Source organism: Sapajus apella, unplaced genomic scaffold (genome assembly GCF_009761245.1).
Source record: "Sapajus apella isolate SASKATOON/1434 unplaced genomic scaffold, GSC_monkey_1.0 scaffold2, whole genome shotgun sequence".
In the NCBI taxonomy this organism is placed as follows: Eukaryota; Metazoa; Chordata; class Mammalia; order Primates; family Cebidae; genus Sapajus; species Sapajus apella.
In genome coordinates, this window is record NW_022436942.1 from 34,413,361 (window position 1) to 34,440,562 (window position 27,202).

At 34.2% G+C, this 27,202-nt stretch overlaps 1 protein-coding gene across 2 annotated transcripts in view; it reads right to left on the reverse strand.

Annotated features, from left to right (window-relative positions):
* Positions 1–27,202, reverse strand: part of CAPS2 (calcyphosine 2) — a 44,320-nt gene that overhangs the window by 14,652 nt on the left and 2,466 nt on the right. Inside the window, exons 3-13 of one of the 2 annotated variants that reach the window (XM_032296032.1) lie at positions 26,729–26,771; positions 26,528–26,641; positions 24,945–25,121; positions 19,508–19,630; positions 16,112–16,179; positions 8,735–8,854; positions 4,115–4,189; positions 3,171–3,266; positions 2,989–3,082; positions 1,231–1,349; positions 127–203 (exon numbers count right to left, since the gene is read on the reverse strand). In XM_032296032.1, the coding sequence (XP_032151923.1) occupies positions 127–203; positions 1,231–1,349; positions 2,989–3,082; positions 3,171–3,266; positions 4,115–4,189; positions 8,735–8,854; positions 16,112–16,179; positions 19,508–19,630; positions 24,945–25,121; positions 26,528–26,641; positions 26,729–26,771 (1,106 nt within the window). The remainder of the gene's footprint in view (positions 1–126; positions 204–1,230; positions 1,350–2,988; positions 3,083–3,170; positions 3,267–4,114; positions 4,190–8,734; positions 8,855–16,111; positions 16,180–19,507; positions 19,631–24,944; positions 25,122–26,527; positions 26,642–26,728; positions 26,772–27,202) is intronic. The other variant, XM_032296030.1, reaches the window with a different exon arrangement.

Below are 27,202 nucleotides of genomic sequence, written 5' to 3' on the forward strand. Positions count from 1 at the left end.
TAAAATAAACCAAGGGGAAATATAAATCAAGTGCCACAGAGAAATATCTGGAAATATGCTGTTTCACTGATTATAAAAAAAAGATTGAAAATTCAAAGTACTTGAGAGTATAGTAATAACACATACCTTGAATTGCCTTGAAGACCAGCCTATCATTGGTTTCTTGACTGATTATATCATCCTTCTGTTCCATAGAAGTGGTTCTGCAATTGACATGTTCACAGCAATGAAATATATGTGTGTATGTGTGTGTGCAGATAGATAGATAGATAGATAGATAGATAGATTCTATTTTACAATCTTGATCATAAAAACTCTAAGCTCTTCCCTGCTCCAGACTCAAAGAAACTCTCAAGCTTAGAAGAGTGTTTAGAATTTAATCAAGTCCAAACTCTGCCTGCTGCTTTGATCCCCAAAAGGATTAAATTGAGAGCTAAAATCCTTAAAATCTTACAATAACTACTTGTAAGCATTAATTTTTGTAACTATTTTAATGTTTTAAATACTTAACTAAAACGATTAAATTTAAAATAAATTTTACCTGGTAATGTATAAAGTGTAAAAATGTTATTTTAAAAAGCCCCCTCAAATGCATTCAATTTTAGCAATATAGTAAACGACAAAGAAACCCAGACTTCCTTACAGTCAATAGGTAGGACATAGTCTCTAATATGCATATTATTTTATAAATATATATAATCACAGGAATATATATATGCTTTTTAAATCACATGTATGTATTCCTGTTACTTTAAAAAAGTACATTTTAAAAGCAATGTTTGATGTATAGCACTATTTTTTCACTATGCACTTTATCAATGAATACTGTAAGCATGAGACCCTAAGACTTTTTTAATACTAAAAAAACCATCATACTAACAATGTGAAAAAATTGTTATGATATTGTATTGCTATCCTATTTTTTTTTTAATTTATTCCTTTTGGAAATATTTGGTAAAATAAAAGTGTTAAAGCAAAGGCAAATTAATAAGGTATCTTTAACATAAAATTGAATATTTTAAAATATTTAATTGATATAACTGTTCCCACACACGAAGTGTATTTGAGTACAATATAATAAGTAAAACAGACACACATAGCTATGCTTGTATTTTAAAAATATAAACATTAATGAAGTTATAAATACCTTGTAATAGAATGTCATTTTAAAATAATTTTAAAAGAGTGTTTTCACCTACTTTCAAAATGCCAAATGCATATTTGACTTACTTGAGAGAATCCAAAGCTATTTGATCAATATTTGTAATTCGTAGTTTAAGCAATGTGTTTTCTTTGATGCTTTCTGGAAGGCTGAGATGATCAGAACTCAAAAATGTCAAGGTTGCACCCTAAATAAATGAACAGATGAATGAAGCTAGAAAGCATATAAGAAATTAAATATAACTAACATTAATTTAAAATAATTAATTTGATTAATGTGACATGATATAGTTTAATAATGGTAAAAAAGTATATTTGGAGAATTCTTACATGTATTTGGAGAAACTATACAGATAAAGAAACTAATATTTCTGTCACTCTAAGAATAGCCTTCGATTTAACAATCCATGTGAACAAAAAATCTAGCAATATAATAAACTCAGATTTTTTTTAAATGAGAATGAGAGGAAAAAAGAACAAATAAGTTAATTGAAATTATGACATCCCTAAATAGAGCTATTGGCCCACAAAATTATATACCACAAATTGAAGAACTGTGAAGATTTCTCATACTCTTCAGCTGAACTATTTGATGACAGATGTTGCCTAACTATAAAACCTAATTTTAACCTAATTAGAGCATTAAAACTTCAGCCACAAAATTCCTATCAAAGATTCTTAATCTAAACTTATAAAATTATTATTTTAATTTCTGAGCTGCTCAAATAAACATAACCAGTGTTAAGGACAAATACAAATTTTAAATAGGGGCTTGATTCTTCCTGTTAAATATAAGCGGAGAATGTTCCTCCCCTCCATTTTCTCAGCACATTTACTTTACAGAATTTGTAATTATAATGTAAGTACTTTTTCCTCTCTTTGAAATGCATATAAATACTTGTAAAAATTAGATAAGCCTGTTGTCAACTTTATGACCTAGATAAGGCTTTCTCAAGGACCTGTGAGCCACTCTTTGAGTGTAGACATCAAGTGAAAGAGCACTCCTGTCTCCCAGTTTCTGTGACAGCGTGGGGGCCTAACTTCCTTAGGCACCTTGCTCTAAGCGTAAAGCCACCTCTGGTCACAAAGATATAAAGAGTTTGTGTTTTTCCCCTGGATAAAGCCAATTAGCTAATACAGTTAGTCACTCTAATTACCAGGTGAATCCAGGATAAAATAGGTGTGACAAATGGTACTGTGGAGTCCTCTTACTTGAGGACTAGTTATTGTTTATCTCAAAAACATGTATGTGTAGGGGGAGGAAGGAGGTGATCCTTTTCCTCTCCATCATAATGCTCACTGCCCATATCCCTGTAGCAAAAGACAAGTTTACAAGAAAAAAGCGTAACAAATTTATTAATGTATATAAGCATAGGAGCCATACAAGAAAAAGAAAAAGGAAGGGTGGGAGGGATGGAGGGAGGGAGGGAGGAAGGAAACTGTGCATCCTCAGAGAATAAACCTACTTTAGGTAAAGAATATCTCCTGGTGCTATTGAGATAGCCACTTGCACAATGACACAGCTTTGAAGAATCTTTCAAAGTATGATGATACAACTTCACCTAGTGACAACCCACATTGTGGAACAGGAAGGGGAGGTGTTACCAGAAAATAAATGCTATGCGTGGATTCAGATTTGGGATTTGGGGCTGGGAAGCAGAAACTCCTGAGAAAACATCAACCATTAACCCCTTCACACAAATAACCCTGGTCAGTATGGAGTAGAGGAGATAAGTTGAAGACTAGAAGCCCTGCTCCTCCACCTCCATGGGACTCCAAAAATCCAACATCTGGTATTAAATGTGTGCACACACACAGACAACTTACAACATAAAAATCACCAAGTCGGTATTGTTTTCCTTTTCTTCGTCCGCACTGATGACTATAAATTTTTTTTTGAATAAAAGGAAGCACAATTGTTCTAGAAAGTAAATGAAAAATCAATGTAGTTATTTAGCTTCTCTCAGAAGTGATCATCTTCAGAGTTCTAATAATGTTTTATGGCATACCTATTTTTCCCAAATTGTCGATATTCATAAATTGTAAGGGACTGATCATGAGTGAAAAAGAACCCAATCAGCTCTCTGCAAGCATCACGTCCATTTCTGGAAAAATAGAATGATATCAAACATCTTGAAATAGAAAACTTTTTATGTTAATTAACTAAAAAAAAGTGTGCCTCTCAAGAGGGATAGCTAACTTTCTTATGTATGTGGCAATGAGTGAAGGTTATGGGAAACTGTAGGGAAAATACAAACACAGTTTGCTGAAATGTCCACTTAAATTAGATTTGAATGAAGAAAAAAATAATGTTACACTGACATAAAAAGTGGATATATTTACAATGTAGATTATTAATTCAACATAGACTTTTAAGACAAAGTAAATTATCTTTAAAAGTGCTGAGCTTGCAAGAAGGCACCCAGAGATACAAATTTAGTATCTTTTATTGCCATAGAAAGCTTTAAAATCACTAAACAAATATGATAATTTAAAATACACATTTTACCAGTAATATACAAAGAACATCAAGTAGAATTATGTATTACTGGAAGATTATAAGACTGAAATAATACAGTTAAGAATCATTTTCCTTGTCACTTACTGCATCTATCAATAATCTGTTAAATCATTAAGATAAAATTAAAGCAGCTTATAAAATGTTACAATACTCTAGTAGTAATACAACTCTTTTAAAAATTCACTTCTAAGTTACTTTTTAAAAAACATTTAAATTTGCTTTAAAGATGACTTTTAATTAGAATGTTTTTCCTACAAGATTCATATTTCCTACATTTTATAACAGATTAATAGCTATTACATTAAAAAGTGTGTTCTAAATTTACATATTATTTAAATGATACAAACCTATCTCATCTCATTACTATTTCTATTCAAAAAGAGAACATTTTTATAATCATAGGATTGAAAATTTTAATAAAATCACAATTACCGTGATATGATCCTACCATCAAATTGTAATTTATGAGAAAGCACATTTTCAGTTAATGTAGAATTAGTTCTTATCCTGTTAAGAAATACATTTTGTCAGTAATTTTTAAAGATACCTACAATTTGATGAAAATTATAAATGTAGAAAAAAGTTTATATTAATATTTTGAAACCACACAGATTGGATAAAGGTAAAAAAACTCTTTTTCAGATTGCTAATTGTAGCAGACACTAAAGAAATAACTCAGAGATATAGTATGTAATACATGAATGACTTTTATATTAGAATCTAAGCACCAAAGTGCTATAAAAGTAAATGTTGAACAAAGATAGAACATTTGTGACTGGCACTGTTGTTGGGCTATCTGAAGGCCATTTCTAACCCTCTTCTTCTTTGCCTCCCTCCCACCATAGAATTTGCTCTTAGCATCTTGCAATGAAGGATGAGTAAGGGACTCAGTTCTGCCAATAAGCTTCCAGGAAACACTTTCTTTGGTAGGAGAGTGGCATGAGAAGAGTTCCTTCCTGTGAACGTGGCTAGGAGCCACTATAGCCACCATGAGATCAAGCCACCATGTCAGAAAAACCAAAAACATACAGGAAAGCCAACCTAGAGCTGTCACATCACTAAGCTACTGAACCAAAACCAATAAATGCCTACCTCCAAGCAGCTAAGTACATAAGAAAAATAAATCCTGACTTCTTTAAGTCACTATCAATCAGGTTTTCAGTGATGTCTAGCTTTACATTCCCTACCAAAATAACCAAAGAGTAGGGAAGAGTGCTGAATGAAGTTTGAACCTTGTCATAGATCAATAGGTTATTTAATCATTACAGCATTCAGATAGTACTGAATGATCTCATAAAGGCTGCCAGCCCTAAAATTCTATTCAACAATATAAAGCAAAACCAAAGCACCCTACTGCCAATAACACCTGTATATTAAGAGATCTGAAGACTAAATGATATATTTCTCGTTTGCTTCACAAATAATTTAATGATATTCCTCCCATAAAACTACAGGTATAATGAAATGTTAATAACATAATTAGTAAGTAAGCATGTGGGTCATTGGTATCTTGAAAGCTATGCCTCTGTAAAATCTAGGCATCTACAAAGCGGAAGAAGGAGACAGGAAACAGGAGCCTGCAAACCAAATGAAAGTTTGTAAGCACAGAATAGAGCCATGGGAGCTTAATCACTTCAATTTAATTTAATCTGCTGGGATTAATGTGTTCATTGAATGCCCACTATGTGCCTGAAACAATTCTAAATGCTGAGAAAATAACAGCAACAGTAACAGCTACCGTTTATTGAGAATTTCCTAGACACTAGTCATTGTTAAAATCACTTTAATGTGTATTGGTTTATTTAATACTTATAGTAACTCTGAGGTAAGTGTTATTATCCCCATTTTTCAAATAAATTTTGCAGAAACAGAGACAGATGAGTAAATGGTCCAGGGCCATTCGATTAGTAAATGGCAGAGCTAGAAAAAAAACCTTGCCCTTAACATTATATGGCTTTTCAATAGTAAACAGAACTCACTAACAGTGATAAATGGAAGTAATAGCTTCAAGGGCCCTATAGTTTTCTTTTATAGTCTTCTTTTTACTTTTATCTTTTATAAAGATAAAAGTAAATACGTATTTATACTAGAAAATGCAAGGTGCCATGTTGGGTTTTAGGTGCCCAATCCCTTTTAGGAACCCAAGTTCCTTACCAATATGTAAAGAAGAATCACAAAGATTGATGATTAAAATATGAATTTTAGTACTGATAAAGCTATTAGAAACCATGGCTTAGCTATGCAGCAGCCACAAGCTAAGTCCTTAACCACTATAATCAAACAGACTAACCCACTCATTTCCACTGCGGAGGGACCCTATAAAACAATGCACAGGGCAGAATGTGTGTTTCTGCAGGCTGCTGCCTCCCAAAATAAGGTGGAGGAGAAGGGCTGCACTACCCATGCCAATTCCTGCTTCTAAATTTATGAAGCAGAACACTCTTCTCCTCTGGGAAGAATAAATGGTGGAGAAGAGGAGTGGAAGCTACAAATTCAGTAATTCTAATCAATACCCCCACTGGATTTTTCATGGAACTAGATTAGCTTTAAACAAGCTGCAGGTATTTAATACAAAGCAATACTAATTAAGATAGGATAATACTGACACAGGGAAACAGATAATACTGAAGAAAAAGTCTAGAAAATCAACCATGCATTTGACATGCATATAACATGTCATGTCATAACCATGCATATAACAACTTGACATATGACATATGTGGCATTACAAGTCAGAGGGAAAATGACTTAGTGGTAGGTGAAATTTTTTTAATGAGCATACAAAGGACATTAACAATATAGGGAAAGATAAGCAAACTGGCCTATGTTTAAATTAGGAACTCCTATTTCTAACTTTAGTTTTTAAGACAGATATAATTAAGAGAATGAAAAGGTAACTACAGAGTAGGAAAAGATATGTGCGACAAATATAGTTGAAAAATGATTCATTTCTAAAATATGTAAATAAGATCCACAAATAAATATGAAAAAGACAACTCAACAGGCTTGAATGGAAATTTTGTATGAGGATATCTTGATGGCCTATATACATATGGAAAAGTACTCATCTACATTAGTCTCCAGTGAAATGCAAATTAAAATCACTAATACACATCCATAAGAAGAACTAAAATTAAAAAAGGCAGACAATACCAAGCTCTGGCAAAGATATGGTGCAACAAGAACACTCATACTGCTACTGGTGGGAGTGTAAACTGCAGCAACCAGTTTGGAAAGTTATTTGGCTGCATCTTTTAAAGCTGAGCATATGCATATTAAATGGTCCAACAATTCTAAGTATATACTCAGCAGAAATGAGTACATATGTCCACCAAAACGCATGAACAAGAATGTTTATAGCAGCACTATTCATAAACAGCCAAATATTTATCAATCTCTGAATAAATAAGTTGTGGTATGTGGTACAATGAAATACTATAGAACAATTAGATTTAAAAAAAAAAGACAACTACAAATAACACCATGGATAAAACTCACAGACATAATGTTGGGTAAAAGAAGCCAAACACATTTCACTATGTGTATATGTATATCAAAATATCATGTTGTACATTGTATATACAACTAAATAAACAAAGAAATTACAAGAAGCTAGACACAGAGTCTATATTTTTTGTAGTTTCATTTATACAAATTTCATAACCAGGCAGTTCTAATCTATGATATTAGGATAGAGAGGTTAACCTAGTATGGCAGGGGAAATGAATAGTAGCAGGGAGCAGCATAAGGGGAGGTTCTGGGGTACTGGTAATTGCCTGTTGCTTGATCTGGGCATTTGGCACATGAGTATTGTTCTGTTTTTGATAATTCCTAGGTTGTACACCTAAAATTTATGCATGTTGAATGTATGTTTTATTTCAATGAAAGTTTACTCTTAAAAAGGAAAGTTTAGATGTGTGGTGGATAAATGACAACCTCCCCTGGCCCAACACGTCTATATCCTAATCTTTGGAGCATAAGAATGTTCCATTTACGAGTAAAATGCAGAATGGGAATACACTATATGATAAAAGGGATGTGGCATATGTGATAAGTTAAGAACATTAAAATGAAGAGATTATTGGGATTATCCAGGTAGATTCAATGCACTCAAACATGTCCTTACTGGAGGAACATAGAGATTTATCTACAGAAAAAGCTGGCCAAGTGATGCATCATGCAAACAGCTATTGCAGATTTTCAAGATGGAGGAAGGGGCCATGAGCCAAGGAATGAAGGCAGCTTCTAGAAGCTGCAAAAGGCAAGAAAACAGTGTCATCCCTGAAACCTCTAAAAGGAATGCAGTCCTATCAATCCCTTGATCTTAGGCATCTAAGCTCCAGAACAACAAAAGAAAAAATCTGTGTTTTAGAATACTAAGCTCATGGTAATTATTACAGCAATAGGAAACTAACACATGATGCTTCCAAATATTTAAATGTATGAAAGTGAGGGCTTTCAGAAAATAAGAATGAGACAAAACATGATTTAGAAAATGATAAGAAAGTAATAACAATTACAGCAGTCTGAAAATACAAAAAAACTAGTGTGGGTACTGGTAGATGTTTTTATGTCTGCTAAAGCTGAGGTTAGATGTCAGTGAAATTGTTGAAAAATTTAAGTGGACTACATCAGAGGATTATAAAATCCATACCAATTTTAAGGTCGAAAACCTACAAAGTAAAGTGCAAAAAAGAAAAAAAAATTGAATCAATACCAATTTTTAATATGCCAATGAAATTTAGCCAGTATATATTGTACACATAAAATGTCTCGGTCACTATATTACATATTTTCACATCTATTATCCCCAAAGGTTGTGACTTTTTTTTCTTAAAAAATAAAAAATAGGGAGGGCAAAGAGAGTAAAATAATGTATTGCCCCTGATATCTTAAAGCAGCAGAACTGGGATATGAACTCAAAAATTCCACTTTTTTTAATATAAAAAAAGTGAAACACACACAAAAGCTCCAGTTAGACACAGAAGTACACTTTAAAAATACTTTTAGAACATAGTGCATCTTCATTTTATGTAATTAAAATCTTCTTACTTTGTTTCATGTAGTGTTCTTTTTCTAAATCGAAGAGGTGTTATCTTTGAGTCTGGAAGGATGTTATCACTTTCCTTTTGCTCAATTGCTAAATTTTGTTCTGGATCACTGATTACAGCTCTATACAGGAAAATAAAAAGTCTGACAATTAAATGTGATCATGCATTACTTTAAAATTCACATATTTATAAGCAGTTCTGAAAGCTCGTATACCAAATGCAAATTTACAACAGTCAGAATATTTTTATTAGATTAAATAGATTTATTAAATAATACCTCCCATGAGAAAGTAATTATTCCCACCTCTTTTTTCAGTATTATCTAAAACTGAATTGAAATTTCGGAGGGAACTAAGAGCTCCATGTTTTCATTTTACTATTCTTTAAACAAGCAGACACAGTGCTTGTTTCTAATAATATGGGAGGTGGGTAGGTAGAGTAAAATAAAAAAATAAAGTGATAAATGCTACAACAGAAATTCAATGAACAAACACAGAATAGAATAACTCAATTCCTAGACGGCATAGAGCCGTTTATGAAAGGCATCCTAGAAGAGGAGATATTTGCACTGATTCTGAAAAGGTGAGAGTACAAGACTTCCTCTCCGGGAGTCCGCGGAGGGAGGGCAGACTCAAAGTGCTCCTGGGGGCAGAGACTCTGCCCTTGTCAGAGGGCGCAGATCAGTCAGAACAAAGTAAGGATCTGAGCGACTCCAATTTTGCAGCCGTGGCCTCCAGCTCCGAGGTGCACAACAGCCCTGGGTTTCTGGTGGGGGTTCCTCCGTCCGCGACCCTGGCAAAGCCACAGAGCCCTCCTCTAGGCCCGACCGCCGCCCCAGGCCCCCACCGACCTGAAGACCCTGCCGCAGGCCGCAGAGAAGGGCAGTGCCCACCAAGTCCCTCGTGTGGCCCAGCCTGACCCGGCACAGCTGGTGCAGAGGGCGCACGAGCTTGTGCCCTACGAGCTGGTCAGGGACTAGAAGATGATGATCATCTGGTTTCCATACATGGTAAAGGATGTCATGGGCAGCTACAAGAAGTGGTAGAGGGGCATCTTCAGGCTGACCAGCCTCATCCTCGCCCAGGTGTTCGGGCTGCACCAGAGGCCCTCCAACAGAAAAGTCAAGGCCCCTCTCTTCATGACCTTGCTGGGCACAGAAAACATCCTGGCAGAGTGAATTGATTTGAACCAAACAGATCTCAACGTGAGCACTTGGCACACTTTACTCAACACATTTACAACCTCACCAAGAGTCAATGTTAAAATAAACATTAAAGATTCTTATGACACAATCAAAAAAAAAAGAAAAAGCTGAATACAAGTTAGCACTTAGAAGAGAAGGAGTAAGGTTACCACAAGAAAGGAACAATATGTGTACAGCCACAGGACTAGACAGCACAGTAAGAACACACCTGAGGACTGCACACAATGTAACAGATGAGAGTATGAACTCCAACTAGGCAGCCTGGATTCAATCCTTGCCTGTCGCAATAATTAGCTGTGTGGCCTTATCTAGCCATTTTGCTTTGGGCCAAAGTTTTCTCATGAATAAAAGAAAGTATAATGGTATCTCCCACACAGAACTGCTGTGAAGATTAAATAAATTCGTTACCATATACATATTGTTTAGGAGAGTAGCAATTACCTAATAAGTATTATAGAAGCACTCAATAGGTGAGGCTTTGCCTACTCATTCCTCTCTTATTGCATATTTTACTGACTATGAATAAATATAGAGGCATGATGGCCCATCGGGTGGCATTGCAATGAGCTAGAAAAGTGATAGTAAGGGTCTGCACTAAAGTGGCGGTAAATACATGGTTTGATAGAGGATAAAAGATCCAGTGTTCCATAGATCAGGAGGATGACTATAGTTACAATAATATATTGTACACTTCAAAGTAGCTAGAAGAGAATAATTCAAATGTTTCTAACATACAGAAAAGACAAATATTTAAGGTTATGGATATCCCACGTACTCTGATTTGATCTTTACAAATTATATTATTAAATTATCTTGTGTACCCCAAAACTATAAAATATATAAATACAAGAGAACACAAAATAATAAGTAAATAAATAGACAAAGTAGAAATAATAAATTCAAGAAACACTGATAGAACTAAAAAAAACTAATTGGATTTCAGGTCATCAAGTAGAAAGATAATGTAGTAACTGAACAGTGTGAAATGAGATTCAATTAATAATATAAGGAACATGGGTGTCATATTGTGGTTTTACGACAGGAAAATAGGGTCTGGAAGCAGGAAACCCAAGGTCCATTCACGCTGACTTCCTAGAACTAAATCAAAAGGAAAACCCCAACTTTCCACACCCAAGTAACAAAAGGACCAGAGGCTACCCTCTTTGAAACCATCCCCCTTTTCTGGGTGGCATATGAAAAATTGGAAGTACCTCTGATTGGTCCCCTCCCATGACCAGTCAGGCTAATTGTAGGCCAAGTCTAAATTTGCATAAAAAGATAACTTTATAACTTCACTTCAGCCTTTGATTGGTCACTTTCCACAACCAATAAGATGTTTGCATAGGGTGTAAGTTTGTAACTTCACTTCAGCTACTGATTGGTCACTTTCTACAACTAATCAGACTGATTTTGGCCCACTTCTTCATTTACATAGGGTGTACACCAAGTAACAATGGAAAACCTCTAAAGGGTATTTAAACCCCAGAAAATTCTGCAATCAGGCCCTTGAGCCACTTGCTCAAGGCTGCTCCCACCCTGTAAAGAATACTTTCAGTTTCAATAAATCTCTGCTTTTGTTGCTTCATTCTTTCCTTGCTTTGCTTTTGTGTTTTGTCCAATTCTTTGTTCAAAGCACAAAGAACCTAGATACCCTCCACCAGTAACAGTTTTGGTTTGTTATTGTTTTTATTAATATTATTTTAAGGGTAAGAATGATAGGTTATTCTCATATCCTTATGAGGCAGGAAAATAGGGGAAATTATTCAGGAAAATAGCTAAAGGAATTAAAAGTTGGATAAAGGACAGAATGTGTAAAAGCAAGAGAGCAGAAGCAAGGTGAAGGGGTGAGTGAGCAAGAAGTGAGATAAGAAGCAGTAGTTCAGCAGCCAAAACAAAAGTGAGATTAAAAAGTGAGTAAGTATCCCCCGTGGCCAGCTAGATTTGGACCAAACCTGTCAGGGGCAGCTCCTCAGAGATGGGCATGCTCATTAAAAAGAAGAAGTATCCTTAAAACGACCCTATATGGTAATTAGCTACTTAAGGGTTATGCATATGGACAGCATATCATGTATGTACTTAAAATTATAGAATGGAGGTGACACGCAAATTCACAAGGACCAAAGTAACTAAGCAACACCTACCAATCAAAAGGCAGACACTAGCTAGAGATTAGGCATCCTTGGGAAGAAGAGGAAAAAAAAAAAAAAACACATAAAAGGACCCCAAGTACCAAACTAAGGTTGATCTCATCTCACAGAGGTCAGCCCGCTCTCCCGCTCTGAGAGTGTAATACTGCTAATACATTTTTCCTCCTTTGCTTTGTTATCTGTGTGTGTCTCGTCCAGTTGTTTGTTCAGGACACCAAGAACCTAGAACTATAAGGCACCATCCAGTAACACTTACTTTCCTTCTTAACCAGCTTGGGTTTCATGATTCATCAAAATATAATCCTCTACACACCTTTCAACAATAATGCCTTCTCTGGCTTTTTCTACTTGCTTGGCAAAACCCTAGGTCTGAATAAATTTAATAATTAACTAGATAAAAGAATAAATGAGTAGACACTTTTTAAAGGGTATCATGGCCCTTCAAAACTATGAAGATGAAACAGCAATTTAAAGATAGAAGAAATTATGAATTTGTGAGTTATTTCAATCACTGGAACATTCAGGAAAAGCTTTAGTCATCTCTACCATACACTGTAGATTCTGTTCATTTGTGTGCCAAGTTAGGAACCAAATCTTTTTAAATTGAGCATTAAGATATTTTTTAAATTTCCCAAATGCAAAAGGCTGGCATTTATAAAAAAGTGGCACCTATTCTATTCTCACACTTCATTTATCAGTTCTGTGTTAAATATACACACACAGAATGTTAAGAGTTATAAGAAATCTTAATGTTAATTTGGCAGAAGCAAAAATCAAGACATAGAGAAGGAAAATATAAAAGCTCAAATAGCGAATTAGTCATACAGCTAAGCTTAAAACCAAATTCTGCTGACTCTATTTAAGTCCTCTTTTCCAGTTCATTCATTCATTTCCCTATTCAACAAGTTTTACTATACAGCTACAAGACTAGGCAATGGGAATGTAATAACAAGCAAAACTTCCAAAGCACTCTGCCCTTGTGAAGCTCACATTCTGAAGAGGCCAAAAGATAATTAATGTGATAAACAGAAAATGTAACATGAATTACATGTCCCAACGGAGGAAAAAATGAAATGGTAAGAAGATAGGAGGTTTTGAGTAAGGGATCATACATTTATTTATTTAGTGGCCAAGGTAGGCCTCGCCAAAGTGACTTCTAAATAAAGATATGAGCTAAAATGGGTAAGCATCCATATAAATTTCTGGGGAAAAGGCATTCCAAGAAAAGGGGAAAATAAATGCAAAGTACCTAAGACAGGAATGGAACCAGATATGCTCCAGAACAGGGAGAAGTCAAATGGCTAGAGCAGAGCAGGTAAGAGGGTAAGAAGTCCATGTTCCAAAGTCCAAGATCCAATGGTGGGCTTGGATAGACTTATGTTATTGGCCCAAATATTTCAGTAATCCTGATCCATATCCTTGCTATGGCTTCATTGTAGGTGGAGTGTACTTTCTCACTCCTTGACCTTGAACTTTTGATTGCTTTGGTCAGTTGCACACAGCTATGAGACTGCTAATCTCAATTGAGCTAACTCATACAAATGCAGGTTAGTTAGAAATCTGTTTATCTAGGATGGTCTCAGCTAGGTAGTTCAGCGGCATTTGTAGAAGAACCTTTCTCTTGAGACCATCAGGCTAGCCAAGCAGTGTTCTTCTCTCAAAGGTGGCAGAAGCACTAAAGGGCAAATGGAAACACATGAGACCACTTGAGGCTTATATCAAACCTAAGATTATTGCTTTTGCTCATATACAACTGGCCAAAACAAAAAGTAAGGCCCATCAGGCCAAGCCTAACCTTGATAGCCAACCTAAAGACACATGAGCAAAAATTACTGTTCTTTTAAGCTACTGAGTTTTTTTGTTTTTGTTTTTGTTTAGTTTTTTTTTTTTTTTTTTTTTTTTTTTTTGAGACAGAGTTTCATTCTTGCTGCCCAGGCTGGAGTACAATGGCGTAATTTCGGCTCACCACAACCTCCGCCTCCCAGGTTCAAGCGATTCTCTTGCCTCAGCCTCTCAAGTAGCCAGAAGTACAGGTGCCCGCCACCACACCTGGCTAATTTTGTATTTTTAGTAGAGTCGGGGTTTCTCCATGTTGGTCAAGCTGGTCTTGAACTCCTAACCTCAGATGATCCACCCGCCTCAGCCTCCCAAATTGCTGGGATTACAGGCGTGAGCCACCACACACCTAGCCTAAGCTACTGAGTTTTGTGGTGACATATAATTCATACTTAGGTCTTATAGGTTTCACTATGATTGAAATGAGAAATTCTTGTAGGTCTTATAGGTTTCACTATGATTGAAATGAGAAATTCCTGGAGGGTTTTATCTGGCTTGCCTTTTAATAGATTAACTGTGGGGTGCTGGGTTGAAAATAAACCAGTAAGGGGTAAATCCAGAAACAATGAGACCAGTTAAGTAGTACCTGAAATAATCCAGGAGACACAAGGTAAGTTTGAACAGAATAATGGCAGCAAAGCAAGTAAATCTATGTTGATAGTAGGACTGGAAATGTTTGCTAACAAGCTAGATTTAGTATTTGAGAGAAAGAGAGGGATCAAAAGCATCACCGGCATTTTAGGTCTTAATAGCATGAAGAATTGGGTTGCCATGGAAGAAAATGGAAGATTTGGTCATAGAGGGAGAGAGGGCAATAAAATTTCAGAAACCCAGATTGGAGAAAGTTAAATTGAAATCTTAGAGAAGCATCAGATTCTTAGAGAAGAACCACCAGCACATAGGTGGTTCTTAAAGGCATGATACTGGACGAGATAGCTTAGAAAGCAAATACAGAAGAGTTTCAAGAACTGAACCCTTGGGCACACCCACGCTTAAAGACTGGGAGGATGAAGAAGAACCAGGAGACATTCTAAGAAAGAGAGGAAGGTGGAAGGAGAACAGTCAAGTATCTCATGCAGGAAGCCATGCCCCAAAAAAAAACATTGCTTCAAAGACAAGAAAGTTTCAAATAAGACAGCTGCTGCAGATGGGTCAAGTGAATGAAAACTGAGAAATCATTAGTCTGGCAATATGGATGTCACACCACTTATGGAAAAAAAGTTGTTGGAGGCATGGTGACAGTGAAAACGCTAAGTTAACGGGAAAAGGGACATGGGCGACTCTAGATATACTTCTTTCAAAGAATTTACTGAAAAACATGCATATAGAAACATGCCTCATTCTTTCTGTCATTCATTCTTTCTGCCCATAACTAAACAGTTTTTTCAAAGCTAAGTCTTACTTTTTCCTTTAAGTAGATTATTCCAGCCTCTTCAGAAATTCTACCATATTGCCATACTATTATGCAATTCAGCACTGCATATGTTACAACTTTAGTTTTCTAAGGGGTTTTTAAATTCTTAACAGTCTCACAGTTCTCAAACTGCACCAAGGCACCCTGAGGTACCACAGTGAACTCACAGGAGCACTGTGGGATATTTTTAATTTTTGAGGGAAACTCAATGATACTTGACATAACTTGCACACCAGGTAAACTACTAGTTCAGCCTCAGGGTAGTTTACAGTTTCAACAAGACAGCACACTATACTCCTTCAATTCTGTTACAACTTTGCAGAGCTGAGTTTTCTATAGTTGCTATGATAAAAAGAAAATATCAGGTGAAAATCAATATGGAATATAAAGTGAAAGTGGCAGCATAATAAACAACTCTAGGATTTGAGAGACTGTACAGTGCCCAAAAAATGCGTACAGATCCTTAGTAAGAATAAAGTAAAGATACCTTCTTTTAATTTATGTGTATTTTTAATGGTCATTTGTTGTTAGGAAATAAATATTTCTTAAGTTGTTTAGACAAAAAATACTTAAAAAATAGAACTGTTAGGTATTTCTATTAGTTTAAAAGTGCTGTGAAAAAATTACTAAAACACTAACAGTGCAGTGAACAGAGAAAATTTGGGAACCTCTCAGTTAGCCACCCTTTAATTGACCAAGGATATGAGCTTCACGCATGAAAAGAAATTTAATGAAAACTTTCTGAATTGGTTTCTATTACTAGTTGCTAATTCTCACCTAGATAAGTGGTCTATCATCACTTGTTCTGCAACAGTCTGTTTCTTCTTCTCTGCAGCCACAGTTTCCTGGGAAGATTAAATGAAGACAATTTCACTATCCATAAAGCAGAACCATACAGTACCTAACACAAAAGTCCTAAAACATAAATTAAATATCTCTGATTTCCATCGTAAATACAGATGAAAATAGGTTTCTATTAAAGATTATAGATTACTTTCCATCATTAATATATTTAAATTTCTATCATTTAATCTATAAATATCATTTATCTTATAAAAAGTAAGGCACTTGAATTTCAGTAAAAATCATCAGAATTTTTATGAGCTGCCTTTGCATTTAATGGAACACACTAAAGGAGGAAGAGACTATGGCATCCTTCCACTCTATTCCTCCCTAAAAAAGGCATCTTAACCTTCTGCAAGAAGACTACCAACACTGACAAAAAATAAGTTTAGTCTAACACTATTCACAGCAAAAGAAGGCAAAGCTGAGTTTGAATTGTAATACCTTTCATCAAAAATAAAAAACAAGGAAAAACAAAGCAAAAACTCTCATCATCAAAAGTATAATATTTTCTTTGCATATAATGCATCAATAATATTTAATAAACTTTTCTCAATTACTAGCTTGATTAAGCTTTCTTCATACTATTTTTCACTTTTCCAATTCATCTGAAACTAGTTTTACTATTTTTTTTAGGTCATGTCTAATTAAAATATTGGTAGTCATTCAATTTCAATTAGATTATCATGCAGCTACAATAACTAAAGTGTATCTTTAAAGGGGCAAATAAAAGAGGTTAAAAAATTAAGAAGTCAAAATAAAGTTTGTTCTGTTTTTAGAATGTAAATTACTGTCATCCCCATTGATCACACCAATAAATGAAATTAAGATCGAGGCTTTCTAACCTTAGGAAAAGCGTTTTACTTAAAACTGAGACAAAATATCAAATAAGAATGTCTAAAGACATCATAAAACAAATGTAAAAACTTGTAAGAAAATTGGAAAAGTTGGGCACAATTATTTAAATGTTATCAATTTCGTTTTGGGGGGGTTTTTTTGAGACAGGGTCTTGCTATGTCACCCAGGCGGGTGTGCAGGGGCACCACCCTGGCTCACTGCAACCTCTGCCTCCAGGATTCAAGCGATTCTCATGCCTCAGCCTCCCGAGTAGCTGGGACTACAGGTGTATGCCACCACGGACAGCTAACTTTTGTATTTTTAGTAGAGACGGGGTTTCACCATGTTGGCCAGACTGCTCTCGGACTCTTGGTTTCAAGTGATACACCAGCCTTGGCCTCACAAAGTGCTAAGATTATAGGTATCAGGGCCACTGCACCCAGCCTTAAATTTAGTTTTAATAATAATGTTGAAACAAAATTTAATAATAATGTTAAAACTAAATTTAATGTAGGATAAATAAAAGTGTTATTTAGCCTATGCTAAATTATTATTAAACATTATTATTTGTTAACATTATTTAAATGTTATTTAGCCTATACTAAATTTAGGTTTTTTGGTAGAAATTCAAGATGCATAGTTTATGCATTTATGTATGTCCTATATAAAGTTTGTGCTATTTAATACATCTTGTGTCACTCTTTAAGCTCATGACACTTTATAAGATTTTTATTTAGCAATAAATTTAAAACAGCAATTAAAATGTTTAAAAATTAGCACAACCTACAAGTAAAGCAAGGTGTATTTTTTAATATGTAAGAGTGATTCATAAAGTGGACATTGACTAAAACATTAAAATTATACACAGAAAAGATCTACATCGGCCAGAACATAGATGCAAAACCCAGACACAAGCCAAAGAGGGGAGATTAATTAATACCCCAGAGCCATGCAGAAAGCCCATCTTGAGTGTTGAAGATTAGGGTGGCTTTTACTTTGTAGGAAAGGTTACAATCACCCATAGGCACATTGATTTAGATATCTGTGTAAACGTAAAGCAGATTAGAAGCAGAAGTGACACTGATACAAGGATCTATCAACGTTATAATGACAAAAAACTGGATGAGATGGGCATAAAAACCATAGTTTCACTGCTTTTATTGTCATTTAAGTAGTTTAAAATTAAATAAAGAAGTTTCCACCTACATTTTTTAAACAAATTGGTGCTAATTTCAGATGCTTGAAAGCTTACTCATATAAATGTTTCCTTAGCCGGAAGAGGAGACAGTTAAATGAGTACTACCAAAATAAAATAAAATTTGAAAATGAATTTAAATACATTGCTGCTAATAATGTAGTTATAATGAAAAGAAAGAAAAAGAAATCTATTAATATCCAGATTGCTTTCAATTATATCAAGAACAATACTCAGTGAGCCTTAACTATTGTAATATGCATTTCAAATATAACTTCAGGGATATATAAAATAAGGTTTATTTGGGACACTATTTTTCCTTATAAAGTAGCTTTTTTAATTTTTAGGATAATCCTGATAACACTTATTCTATTAAGCATAAATATCCAAATAATAATAGGCATGAAAAAAATTATATGCATGTGATTTAAGTAAAACAACTCACAGATTTGCAACTTGGGACATCCACAGAAAATCAGTTCACCTAGTCCAGAGATTAATTATACATTGCTGTTCATTCAGAACATAATTGATTCTGTATGACTGTGACCCAGATAAAATATATATTGAATCTCCATTCAATGATAATAATAATGTAACTGACTAGATCCATATTGCTTTGTTAGTATTTATGCTATCGAAACCAGAGTTGTCCCAAATTAGCTACCACACTGGCATTCCATCAATCCGTTATAAGTATGCCTATAACATTAATCACTTGAGTGTCTGGTGTGGCCAGTGAGCTCCAATTCCAAGCAGCTTGGTCCCCTTACCCCAGAACATTTCAGAAATGTTTTAATTATCTATTTGTCCCGACTGGTCTAAACAATACTCATCAACCTAACTGATTTTGTAAAATACATAATTTAAAGTTAATACTGAGCATCTGGAGTTTTGTTTCACTTTTCCTAAAAAAGAAAAATACCTTATTTCTGGAATTTCCTTCACTGGCCTGAATTTATGTTAGTAGCTCATTATTCAAAAAATAACCAGGCTGCTTTTCGGGGAAGAGGGGGTGACACAAAATAAACTCACTAACATAAATAGCAGCCAATTCACATTTTGAACAGTATAAACTAAATTTTTCAAACAACTAAAGATTGAAGACAATTTTTCTACAGAATGTATATCAAACACCAATCATTTATAAAAATGAAGATTCAATTTTTCATTAATGAATATTCACCTGAGTCCAAACTCAATTGTTGCAATTATTTATTCCATTTAAAATCTTTAAAATCTTGGAAAGCAAATTAGATTAATGACTCAACAAATGAGTAAAAATGCTCACAACTTACTGCGTACAATTTTCTTGCCCTCTGTTGTGTATCACAAGAATTGTCTGCATAACCTTGCTGTAAGAGGGCTTTCCTATCCAGAGTTGTAATGTCAGCTGTGTTGGCTTCTTCACGTTGCACACACTATGCATGAAAGAAATAAATGAACCAACATATACATATTTAGAATGTTTGCTTTTAACAAAATATGGGAGGAGATAATCACAGTATATCTCAGTGACTATTTGTACAGCAGTTAAAAGTACAGGCTCTGACAATCAGATTGCTTATATTTAAGTCCAGTTCTTCCATTTTCCAGCTAGATGACCTCTCTGTGCCTCAGTTTACTCATAAATAAAACGCTAATTAATAATAGGAACTACTTCATCAAAAACAAAAAGCATTAAGAGATAATACAGGCCGGGCGCGGTGGCTCAAGCCTGTAATCCCAGCACTTTGGGAGGCCGAGGCGGGTGGATCACGAGGTCAAGAGATCGAGACCATCCTGGTCAACATGGTGAAACCCCGTCTCTACTAAAAGTACAAAAAATTAGCTGGGCATGGTGGCGCGTGCCTGTAATCCCAGCTACTCAGGAGGCTGAGGCAGGAGAATTGCCTGAACCCAGGAGGCGGAGGTTGCGGTGAGCCGAGATCGCGCCATTGCGCTCCAGCCTGGGTAACATGAGTGAAACTCCGTCTCAAAAAAAAAAAAAGAGATAATACATGGCTAACACTTTATCAAAACTACTTGATACAGTAAGCATTAAATAAAAGTTAGCAACTATTATTATTATTGTCCAATTTGAATCTGTGAACAATTAATAAATGTGGGCACATCTACTCCATTATAAAATTAAATTCAGAAATAAAATACTAAAACATGGGTGTAATCTTTGAGGTAAAGGATTCTTTGGGATGCTAAGAGATAAGCACCAATTTTTTCTTTGACTATGAGATGTGCTTACACTACCGCAGCAAAACAAAATGAAAGGTTCCAATAGGATAGCAGCTTGTCAAAAACTTAACAGATTTCAAGATTTCTTCCTCCAGGCCTTATTCTTACTTTAGATCTTCCTTGAAAGGTTACACTCTATCTTCATACTCCTATATAAAATTTTGTTGTATATTTCTTAGGATTTATTGCCTGCCTCTCCTAATGTAAGTTCCATGAAAGCAGGAGCCTTGTCTGTCATTTTTATTGCTGTATGCCTGGTGGCAGAACAGGATAACACTAAGTGAGCACTCAATAAAAATTTATTCAATAAATAAATAATGAATCTTACTTGGGTATTTACTATTTAAAAATCAATTTATGAGGATGCCTCATCATTTTATTTATTTGCTCACTAATATACTCTTTCTAAATAGTGATTTATTTAAACAGGCACCAAAAAAGATGCTTAGCATTATATAAGGTAAATCAAGCAGATTAATTTAATGCATATATTTAAATATAAGCAAAGCACTGTATTAAGTTCAGGTTGAAAATACTTTTGAAATAATTTTATTTTGTGTCAGCTTGTTTTCAACCTTTTACAAAAGGAAAACTGATATTTCCACTTAATACTTCAAATTCAACCTCCCAAAACCAGATTTGCTTACAGTCTTCCCCTACCTCCAATTAATGGCAACTTCTTAGGCCAAAAGCCTTGGAGCCATTCTTTTTTATGATAAAATATTTAATTGAAAATAAAAATTGTAAATATTCAATGTGTAAAACATAATGATTTGATATAAATATAGATTATGTAATAATTATCACAATCAAATTAATACATCCATCACCACATGTAGTTAATATTTGTATTTGTCTGTGTGTGTCATTAAGACACTTAAAATCTGCTTTATTATCAAATTTCTAGGAAAAAATACAATATGATTAACTGTAATCACCACAAATAGAGTAGTTCCTCCTAACTTATTATCTTATAACTGGAAGTTCACATCCTTTGACCAAGTCCCCATTTTCCCAACCCCCTGAGTACCCGGCAACCAATATGCTACCCTCTGCTTCTGTGAGTTCAACTTTTTTAGAGTCCACATATAAGTGAAAACATACAGTATTTGTCTTTCTGTGCCTGGTTTAATGTCCTGCACATTCATCCCTGTAGAGTCATTCTTGGTCTTCCCTTTCTCTCAAGTCTACAACCAATCCATTCAAAAATCTTCTTAGCCCTAGTTTCAGAATCTATGCACAACATGACTTTGTGAGACACTATAAAGTTCCAAGTCTGCAGCTACCATCACCTAGGTCCAAGCCATCATCATCAAATCTTGCCTGGGTTATCGTGACAACCTCCTCAGAGGGCTTCCTACTTCCAGCTTTGTCCTATTCTCAATAAAGCCCATCCCGAAAAGAACAAAGTAGCTTTCTGCCTCATAGAAAAAAGCAAAGTCCTTACATGGCTTGTGTGGCCTCCCTGATCTGCCTCCCAAACTCCCTTTAACTCTCTGACCAACCTCCTTCCATCTCTCCCTTGCTCTCCCTCCTCTGACCATACTGTCCTCCTCACTAGTTCTTAAACACTCCTACTTCATGACACAGAGTTTCTCTTGACTAGCTTACTCTTCAGGTGTATGCTAAAATGCTTTCTTATCTAAAAGTCTCCACTGTTGATCCTATACAAATTGCTACCCCATACCCAAAACACTGACTTTCCTAGATCCCTTCTATATACCACACTTTTCACCATCTGTCATACAAGCTGGGTTGATGGATTAATTATTCCATTGATTGATTTTCTTTTCTCCTTACCATTTCCTTCCATTAGAATATAAGTTCTTTAGAGGCAGAAGTTTATGTCTATTTTATTCACTGATTTATACGGAGTGCCTGGACAGGTATGTTGCATAAAATTAACCATTCAATAACTATTTGTTGAAAGTTTAAATAATAAATGTAAATTATATCGATCATTTCTAAAACTAAAAGGTTTTCTTAGGTAAAAAAATGTGTTTGAAATGAATAATAACTAGTAAAATTAGGAAATTAAGATTATTTTCTACAAAATTGAAGTTCAATGATTTTCATGTCTAATTTAAAGATGTTTCATTATTTTAAAAATATATAAGTACACATAAGTTTGTGTTTTAGGTAACAAAACAATCTGACAACAAGAGATTCATCACCTTTTTATAGTAAGCGGAAGGAAAACCCAACAAAAGAAATTTACCATGGTTTGGATGTTTGTCCCTCTAAACTTGATGTTGAAATTTAATCCCCAATGTTAGAGTGGTGTTTGGGTCATGGAAGTTAATCTCTCATGAATAAATCAGTGCTGTCCCTCAGAAGTGAGTGGGTTTTCATTCTAGTATTTCCCAAGAGTGCTGGTTGTTCAAAAGAGCCCGGCACTCCACGTGCTCTCTTGCCTCCTATCTTGCTATGTGATCTCTGCACATGCTGGCTTCCTTTCACCTTCTGCCATAAGTAGAAGCAACCTGAAGCCCTTACCAGGTGCCCAATCTTCAACTTTCTAGCCAACAGATTCTTGAAGTCCTTACATGGCTTGTCTGGCCTCCCTAATCTGCCTCCCAATCTCCCTTTAACTCTCTGACCAACCTCTTTCCATCTCTCACTTGCTCTCCATCCTCTGACCACATTGTCCTCCTCAATATTTCTTAAACACTCCTTCTCTCTTTATAAATTACCCAGCCTCAGGTATTTCTTCATAGCAACAGAAAATGAACTAAGACAAGAATAAAGCAGTCAAACTTCTATTTTGCAGTTCAACTGGTTATCAGTTGACTCATGTATCGGACTGATTAGTTAGCAACTACAGCCTTTAGTTCTTGCCCTGGATCCTAAATATATCTAATCTTAGCTTTGTTTTACCAGTAAAGAGAATCAATTTACATGTTGGCCCCGGCTTTAAGGAGGGGCTTATATTTCTGATAATCAGGGATGTCTTCTATTTACAGATATTACTAGTGTTAATTCACGTAATTGTAATAGAATTTACTAATAGGGCATTTATATAGCACTTTTGATTCTCATAATGGTATACATTTAAAAAGACATCAAATAAGTTCCTCAAACCCCTTAAGTACAAAATTATTACATATAGAATCTACGGAAATGCTTTTTAACTAGATGTTCTTCTGTTAGACCACTAAAAACATGTTAAACTTAATAATTTCACACCTTTAATATAAAAATCAAAGAGGCAAAGCAGCATATTTTCCAGAAGAATTTCTGTGTATATTGACTTCTACAAAACTCTTTTTTCTTACTATACACTTAACAATTATATTAAAATACCTGCAAATAAAATTTGTTTTTCTCTTAAACCAAAAGTAAACAAATGACCTCATTTGAATTTGCATTCAAGGAAATAAAAGTTTAATTTAAAAAATATTTGGAACCATTTTGCTGCCACTCAGTAAAGCATGTGCTTAGAGAAACCTTGATTCTGTTTTCCCAACATCTGTACAGTGATCTAAATATCCCTCGGTGTATCCTGCAAACAATACATGGTGAGATGCTAAAAGGTTATGAAATTATCTTGCCTAGTATTACAGACACCAGATTATGATATTTGTATGTTGATATGTGGGTCTGGTAAAATGTTTTTAAAATAAGACAGACCAAATAATCCCATTAATTTTGTTACTCTTTCACCTAAACATTATGTGATTTATTTAATTCTAGAGAGTTCCTACATAGATTTAAAAAATAGCTGACATGTCATACCTACTTATAAATTTATCATTATTGTTATTTTACCTACAGGAAAATGCTAAGTAAATACAACATTAAAACTTCCCTGAAAACACATCATTCTCATAGAAAGTTAACTGAATTAAAAATTCTATCTATATATTCTCCTCTTTATGACCAGTAGTATCATAAAGTATTTTTTAAATTATTACTTCCAAAAAGCAAGACTTTTTCTGTATGATTATGAAAGCCATTACAATTATGTTTATTATTATAATCATTAATAGTGAACTTATACCTAATTAATATTACATAAAAACATAACAATTTCAGCAATTCATGATGTTAAAAAAACATTTTCCATAATGAGACAAAAGACAGTAATGAAGTGATGGTAGATTTTGCACAAAACAGGATCACTATAAAGTCTCAAACTACTTAACAATTTTAGAATTTAGATTGTCAGACCAACTGAGTTCAAGACAGCTACATCAACAACATACATAATGCTGTATTATTTCTAATCCCAAGGTACGTGAAAAACTTCTAACAGAGAAAAGATGACTAAACTATGTGGCTGTAACTTTTGTGTCAGAAAATGAGAACAATAACCCTTTAAATTTCTTATGAAGAACATAATGTAAGTAAAATATTTACGACAGTCCTTGATTCATGGAAATAAATGTTAACTATTATACTTACTATGACTAATAGCAAGATATAGCAACCAAAAAAAGACTTCTGCAATATGTGCAGTTTTCTTTCAATTTCATTGGAATTTTTTAAAGCCTCATACATTACCTTTTCATCTATCTTGTTTCTTGGAGACTGTAGATGTGTAATATTTGATTTTGTATTTTCTGTATTTCTCTGACTATACTGCTTATAGCCCTCTTTTATTTCAGTTTTATATTGCTGATATTTTAGTTTATATTTGTCTGTTGGTGCTGGCAAATTTTCAGGTATTATGTTCTGATTCTATAGGTAAAAAGAAAAAAGTATGTTATCAGAAAAAAGTATTAATTTTCCTTATTGGAAAATTACCTTAGCATTTATTTCTTTAAAGTGACCATTATAGTCAATGTTCTAAGCAGAGATGGTATTTAAGACATTCAACTGGTACAGACAGCATCACTGACCAATCAGAGCAAACGGAACTGCTCAAAATGGGCACTTATCTTAAATACCAGTAAGCTTGTACCTTGTTTCCTATCTGAAGATCCATTCATCATCTTTGTTCTTAGGAGTTTTAGATAAGCTTTTCTTCCCTGCCCCAGAAGAACTCTACTGTTAATCTTTTTTTTTTTTTTAATAATAGACATAGCAATTAAAGATCACTAATACTGAGAAGCACTAGTTGTCATTTCTAGAATATCAAGATATTCTATCTATTTGCAAACATGGAAATATTTTCAAATAAAATTTGTTTTTCTCTTAAACCAAAAGTAAACAAATGTCCTCACTTGAATTTGCATTCAAGGAAATCAAAGTTTTACTCAAAAAATATTTTGAACCATTTTGGTGCCATTCAGTAAAGCATGTGCTTACAGAAACCTTCATTCTATTTTCCCAGTATCTTTACAGTGACCTAAATATTATTTGGTTCCCTACCACATTTCCATGCGAGTGAGAGATAATAGAGTCAGTGAATAAGAGAAACCTAAAAGAAGTGCTATACAAATACAAGGACATATTGTATTGACCCAGGGAGGGACAGACACTCCAAAAGGAGCTTTTTATAAAGCCAATCCAACCCTTGAAAAGTGTTGAGGATATTCATGTCTAACCCAGAGGAGAAGGATGAAGCAAACCTTCAGATATTATTCATGCAATTTTCCAAAATGAAACTAAGAATATGAATAGAGCCAGCTATATGAAAAGACTAACAAAAACAGAAAAGCCCTACTCCTATGCTAGTCAGAATCTATATTCACATTGTGAATAAAACACTAGGTATGACTGAAACATAAACACATCCAAGGAGACAACTTGGAATGATCATAGCTACTTACTCCGTAGTATCCCAGCAGCCTAAAGTATGAATCAGTTTCCAAGAGGCCAGTCTTAAATTGCTAAACTAGCAAGATCTGATCTAAGAGTCTGCTATATTTAAAAAATTCCTCAATTCTATATTAGGATATAACTGTACTTTACTGATTTCATTTAAAAATTTTAAAATACCAATTTCAATGTGTGACAAAATGTAAAACAAGTAAAAATTGTTTTATGAACATTATTGTTTGGTATTTTAATACGTAAAATATTTAAACTTGGCAAAACATAGACTGAACATAATAAAATTTCTTAATTTTATTAAGAGATTAAATCCAGTGCTAATAATGCTTACTATAATTCTGAAAACTGATAAGCAAGTAAATACTAACCAATTCATTTAGATGGTACTGAGTATACGTTGTTTGATATGGTGTGATCCAACCAACAGTAGAAGATGAATTTTGTGGGTCTGCTGTACTCAGTGGAATATATGAAAAATTATCCTGAAAAATAAAATTAATGATACTTCTTATATGCTATGTGTGATATTGTTTTAATGTTTATTATATTAAATACTAAATAAAAATTACCTCATCAGAGTCAACAAGGCTTCCCAAATCAAGTCGTGGGACCCTGAAAAAAATAACCTATGTATCCCATAACTTTTTAACATGAAACTTTAATCACTGCAAATCTTACATGTTACATATTTTATAAATAGGTACACTGAAACCAATGGTGCATGGCTTCTACTGGCTTGTGATAGGGTTTTGTTAAATGTTCAGTAATTTTTCAAACTGGTTGTTAAACACATTCATCATTAAAAATACATAAAAATTTATAATTAAATTGTATTAAAAACTAAATACTTAAAACTCATCACTTCCTGATGATTTCACTGTACTTCACTATTATCTGTGCTCTAGAGATTATCTATGTCTAGCCTATCTCTATGAAAAGAGAAAGTGTTATAATGTGCATCTCTTTTCAATTCTGTACTCAGTGATGTTATATAGGTACACTGAAATCAGCCTTGGTGGGATCATTTACACTGAAATTGACAA